The following is a 5,380-nucleotide window of genomic DNA, read 5'->3' on the forward strand; positions in this document are numbered from 1 at the left end:
GACATTGGACATGTGACTGACGGAAACTTTGTAACATGAGGCATCTATATACAAAGTATGAAGAATCCAGGTCTTCCACCTTCTAAAAATACAAAGCTTATAAGAAGTTAGCTAACGCCGGATCACTATCCCTATGTCGAGCTTTCTGCGATAAAAGTCGCAGGCTCGACAAACACGATTAAAGCGTTCGAATTCTTCAAACAAAAACAACAATACATATATTATAAAACAGACAAAAACGGATTTTATGGTTTTATTTTTGTACAACAATGAACTTTATAAAAATGATAGAAAAATAGTTTGAATCTAACAATGATACAAACGGATGCTGTTTGTACATAAAATATAACATAACAATTAGTTGTTCTGAGCAGTTTAAAAGCACTTTCTGTGGACAATGGATGGACCTGCCTCGTCGTATTCCTGTTTGCTGATCCACATCTGTTGGAAGGTTGAGAGTGAAGCTAAGATGGAACCACCGATCCATACGGAATATTTTCTTTCTGGTGGAGCAATAATTTTGATTTTCATTGTTGATGGAGCAAGTGCTGTGATTTCTTTCTGCATACGGTCGGCAATACCTGGGTACATGGTTGAACCACCAGATAAAACGGTATTAGCGTACAAGTCTTTACGGATATCAACATCACATTTCATGATACTGTTGAATGTTGTTTCATGTAAACCTGATGATTCCATTCCTAAGAAAGATGGTTGTAACATAGCCTCTGGACACCTGAATCTTTCATTACCGATAGTGATAACCTGTCCGTCAGGTAATTCGTAGCTTTTTTCTAATGATGATGATGATGCAGCTGTGGACATTTCTTGTTCAAAGTCTAAAGCTACATAGCACAATTTTTCTTTAATGTCTCTAACGATTTCTCTTTCGGCTGTGGTTGTGAAAGAATATCCACGTTCTGTTAGAATTTTCATCAAATAGTCTGTGAGATCCCGTCCGGCAAGATCCAACCTCATAATAGCATGAGGAAGGGCATAACCTTCGTAGATGGGTACAGTGTGGGATACACCATCACCAGAGTCCAACACAATACCAGTTGTACGTCCAGAAGCATATAAAGACAATACGGCCTGAATGGCAACGTACATAGCTGGGGAGTTAAAGGTTTCGAACATAATTTGGGTCATCTTTTCTCTGTTGGCTTTAGGGTTGAGTGGAGCCTCTGTCAGTAAAACTGGATGTTCTTCTGGTGCTACACGGAGTTCGTTGTAGAAAGTGTGATGCCAGATCTTCTCCATATCGTCCCAGTTTGTGACAATTCCGTGTTCAATTGGGTATTTCAATGTAAGGATTCCTCTCTTGCTCTGGGCTTCATCACCAACGTAGCTGTCTTTCTGTCCCATACCAACCATTACACCCTAAAAAACACAAAACGTGAATATTAATATTAATTGAATTGGTCATATTCCCTAAAATTCACAAAACAAATAGAGATAAAAAGACAGAACTTGTATAAAAAAATACAAAATACAGAATACAGAATAATTAAGTGCCTTAGTATAGAGAAAGGATAAAAATGCCTAAAAAAATAATTAAGCACACAGTAATTAAGAACCCCAATACAGATCATCTTTCATATTAATGTCGGTTAAAACTTCAATAGATCGTATGTTATGTCCTTGTGTGATCTTGTGTGTATGCTTCCGTGACTCTTAACCAAAGTTTTTTTTATTATTACTCATAGCTATATATAGGCAGACTTCCCGGTATGTGTTAAAAGTGTGAACTTTTTTTAATGGTAAATTTCCAACATACATATTTTTTAAGAAAATGTGATATAAATGTCAACGAGACAACTCTCAATTCAAGTCACAATTTGTATAAGTAAACCATTATATATAGGTCAAAATAAGGTCTACAAATATGTGTTTCATACGAAGTTTCCCTTCCTGTCCGAGATTGCGATTCGCAGCGACACCTTGTGTTTAAGCTTTTGATTTTGAAATTTTAGAAGCCTTCCGTTTTGAGTTGAGTATTTTTGTGATTTTCCTTTTTTACACAATATTGCGATGACATTAAATTTCAACACATATACGTATTACTAAATTGCAGAGTATATTGTGTTTGTATTTACTGCATTGGTCGTTATTTTGAATTTCTTTTGGAAAATGACTTGCTTTGAATATATATGATTCGACTTAATCTTCCCGTTGAAGCTATTTTGGGCCCTGTGTTTAGTACTATGCATAAAATATTGTAAAAGCTCTAAACTATGGTAGTCAAAGCATTTTTATGTTTGTATTTTTTTTTTTATAAGTGGATCAAAGTTTCATAATGTTCGCTTTCTAATTTTTGTCGTCCACAGATGTTACTGGTGACCCCTGTCTATTACCGTTTATAACACATTTGTCATAAACAGGAAATTGTCCCGGTGACTGTGTTCCCCGGATTGAACTAAATAGCGATAAGGTATTGAATGTCAAGCAAACATGCCAGCAATCAATGAATTATCATAATCACTGCCATAGGTCATTCAATCAGGTTCTATTGACTTCTTTTCCATTTATACGTAATAACATTTTGTACGATAACAAATATGTTAAAATACTCCCACTCAAAGTAGAAATATTCGTGTCTTGTACTTATCGGGTCACACAAGAATTTACTGTCATTGTCTCACGTGGTAACCATATAAGGCGTTGTTCCGCTGATTGCGTATATAGTCAATGGTGAAAAAGCACAATTAAGCATTTTAAGTCGAAAAGATTGAATTTCTGATAAATGGACAAATAAAACTTAATAAAAATTTAAACAAAAGGAAATAGAAAGTGAATATTGATTTGCTGACAACACAGATTTATTTGTCTATCAAATCGTTAAATACATGGGCGTGACCAACGCTACTTGAGTATAAATCTTCTCCTAATATGGGCAAAAGCAACGTGTACCGGCATTTCACATTGTATTAAAACTAGGCGCTGCCTTTATCGAATTTCTTGAAATTTTGTCTTGACACGTAATTAATACAATCGAATTCAGGGGTGGATCTAGACGTTTTCAAAAGGGGGTTCCGAACATAGGATAAATGGGGGATAGGGGTTCCAACTCAAATGTCCCTATTCAACTGCATTGGTCGTCAAAAAAAGGGGGTTGGTTTAAACCACCGTAATCCCCCCCCCCAAATCCTCACCCCAATCCCCTGGGTCCGCCACTAAATCTATAAGATTATAAAAATACTTCATACAAAACAAAATGTAATGTGAACGGTGGAACAGACCTCATTCCCTTTGTGTATACCGAAAGCTTTACTATTGAAATGGTGTAATTTACAAACCTGATGTCTGGGTCTTCCGACAATTGATGGAAATACAGCTCTTGGAGCATCATCTCCTGCAAATCCAGCTTTACACATTCCTGATCCATTGTCAATTACCAAAGCTGCTACATCATCGTCACACATTTTGAATTTATTTAATTTTCTAAACTGGTTACAACCTTTCTATCCCTGTTACAACTAATGACTGGGAAGACTTTAAAATCCACACTTGTTTTATTCAACGGACTTCCTCGTTTTGCACCTTGGGAAAAAAAGCGATTTATGTTACCATATAAGGCGATAAGAAATGAATCATTTGCATATGAATATGGTAAAAGCTTTCCATTTATAGCGTGTTTACGTTAAGTGTACTGTGTATTGAAGCATTCTGACCTCACCTTTTATTATAAATCACAGGTAATTTTACAACTCGTTAATATTGTATTTGATGTTAAACCTCCAGGTATATAAACTTTTTTATTTATCGAATAGTATACATTCTTATATTGGGAGTGCACACAAGTTACACATATATAAAATATGGATTTTTAAATTACATGCACACGATTATAAAATTCAAATACAACGTAACAAAGGGAGTTTTCTTTTAAAATTCCGTTCTTTTATTTTTCCTTCCTTTTTAAAAAAATAAATAGGTTGATTAATTTACTTGTGGATTTGGACTCTTAACATTTGAAATGTGCCCATGTTTTAAACTTGTAAGACTTATAAGACATTTCCATTATCATCACCAAAGTATACGTAGTATAACAGGAACGTTAAACTAGCAGTTGAGGAACCGGTGCCCGAAGCGAAAACCTTGGGAAGCGGAAGAATGGAAGGAACATCACTTGACCGAAAGTCGATACTGGAAGTAAACGGAATTAAACGGAGCGGAATTCAGTAATTTTTAGATCAGGATTTAGAATGAATGTCTCGCTTGTTTTTATCCTTCTAAAGTATTGACTTTTTTGGTGCAAATTTTTTCAAGAAATTGATGTGAAAAGTTGGTTTATCACACTAAAGGCTTTTGAATCAATGAAAATGTCGGATTACACTGCCTCAAGCAAAATGAAAATGTCTTTTAAGCAAAAACGAAAATGTAGAACTGCATTTCTGCAAAATGAAAATTTAGAAGCCACAAACATGTCAGATACTTACTCTGAAGAAACAATTATTTTCTTTTGTTGAAATGTAAACAAAATTAAAATATCATTTGTATTCATATATTTGAGCAGTCGGTTTGATATCGGACAAGTGAAAATTCGTCCAAAAAATGTTATACGAATTTGAAAGGAAGATTATTATTTGCCGTTCATTTTTGTGCTCAACCATTTAAAAAAAACTTTTTATTCACATTTTTTAAGAATATTTGTTTATATTTATTTTTAGGCTTATCAAAGGTGCTGTTTTCTTCACTTATATGGAAATTAAAAAGAATATGAAAGGAAAATTAAAAAAAAGAATATGAAAGGAAAATTAAAAAAAAGAAAATGGAGATGTAGTTTGATACATATGTAACAACTTTCTACAAAAAAAAACTTACAGGGTCTCAACACCTACCGGTTACCATGCAGCCTTTAACAACGAACAAAAACTATAATGTACAGGGTCTCAACACCTACCGGTTACCATGCAGCCTTTAACAACGAACAAAAACTATAATGTACAGGGTCTCAACACCTACCGGTTACCATGCAGCCTTTAACAACGAACAAAAACTATAATGTACAGGGTCTCAACACCTACCGGTTACCATGCAGCCTTTAACAACGAACACAAACTATAATGTACAGGGTCTCAACACCTACCGGTTACCATGCAGCCTTTAACAACGAACACAAACTATAATGTACAGGGTCTCAACACCTACCGGTTACCATGCAGCCTTTAACAACGAACAAAAACTATAATGTACAGGGTCTCAACACCTACCGGTTACCATGCAGCCTTTAACAACGAACACAAACTATAATGTACAGGGTCTCAACACCTACCGGTTACCATGCAGCCTTTAACAACGAACAAAAACTATAATGTACAGGGTCTCAACACCTACCGGTTACCATGCAGCCTTTAACAACGAACAAAAACTATAATGT

At 35.0% G+C, this 5,380-nt stretch overlaps 1 protein-coding gene across 1 annotated transcript; it reads right to left on the reverse strand.

Moving 5' to 3' along the window:
* Positions 1 to 239: 239 nt before the first annotated feature.
* LOC134684993 (actin-3-like) lies at positions 240 to 3,597 on the reverse strand. The gene is made up of 2 exons (XM_063544321.1): positions 3,297 to 3,597; positions 240 to 1,380 (listed from the first exon to the last, which is right to left on the reverse strand). Exons 1-2 carry the CDS (start codon positions 3,420 to 3,422, stop codon positions 376 to 378), a joined length of 1,131 nt encoding a protein of 376 aa, XP_063400391.1. The 5' UTR covers positions 3,423 to 3,597; the 3' UTR covers positions 240 to 375.
* Between the last annotated feature and the right edge of the window lie 1,783 nt (positions 3,598 to 5,380).

Source organism: Mytilus trossulus, chromosome 9 (genome assembly GCF_036588685.1).
Source record: "Mytilus trossulus isolate FHL-02 chromosome 9, PNRI_Mtr1.1.1.hap1, whole genome shotgun sequence".
In the NCBI taxonomy this organism is placed as follows: domain Eukaryota; kingdom Metazoa; phylum Mollusca; class Bivalvia; order Mytilida; family Mytilidae; genus Mytilus; species Mytilus trossulus.

Excerpts from the sequence above, each read along its gene's own strand:
- LOC134684993 (XM_063544321.1), bottom strand. The coding sequence starts at position 3,422 with ATGTGTGACGATGATGTAGCAGCTTTGGTAATTGACAATGGATCAGGA. Across the intron at positions 1,381-3,296 it reads TCGGAAGACCCAGACATCAG|GGTGTAATGGTTGGTATGGG; the intron begins GTTTGTAAATTA and ends TGTGTTTTTTAG.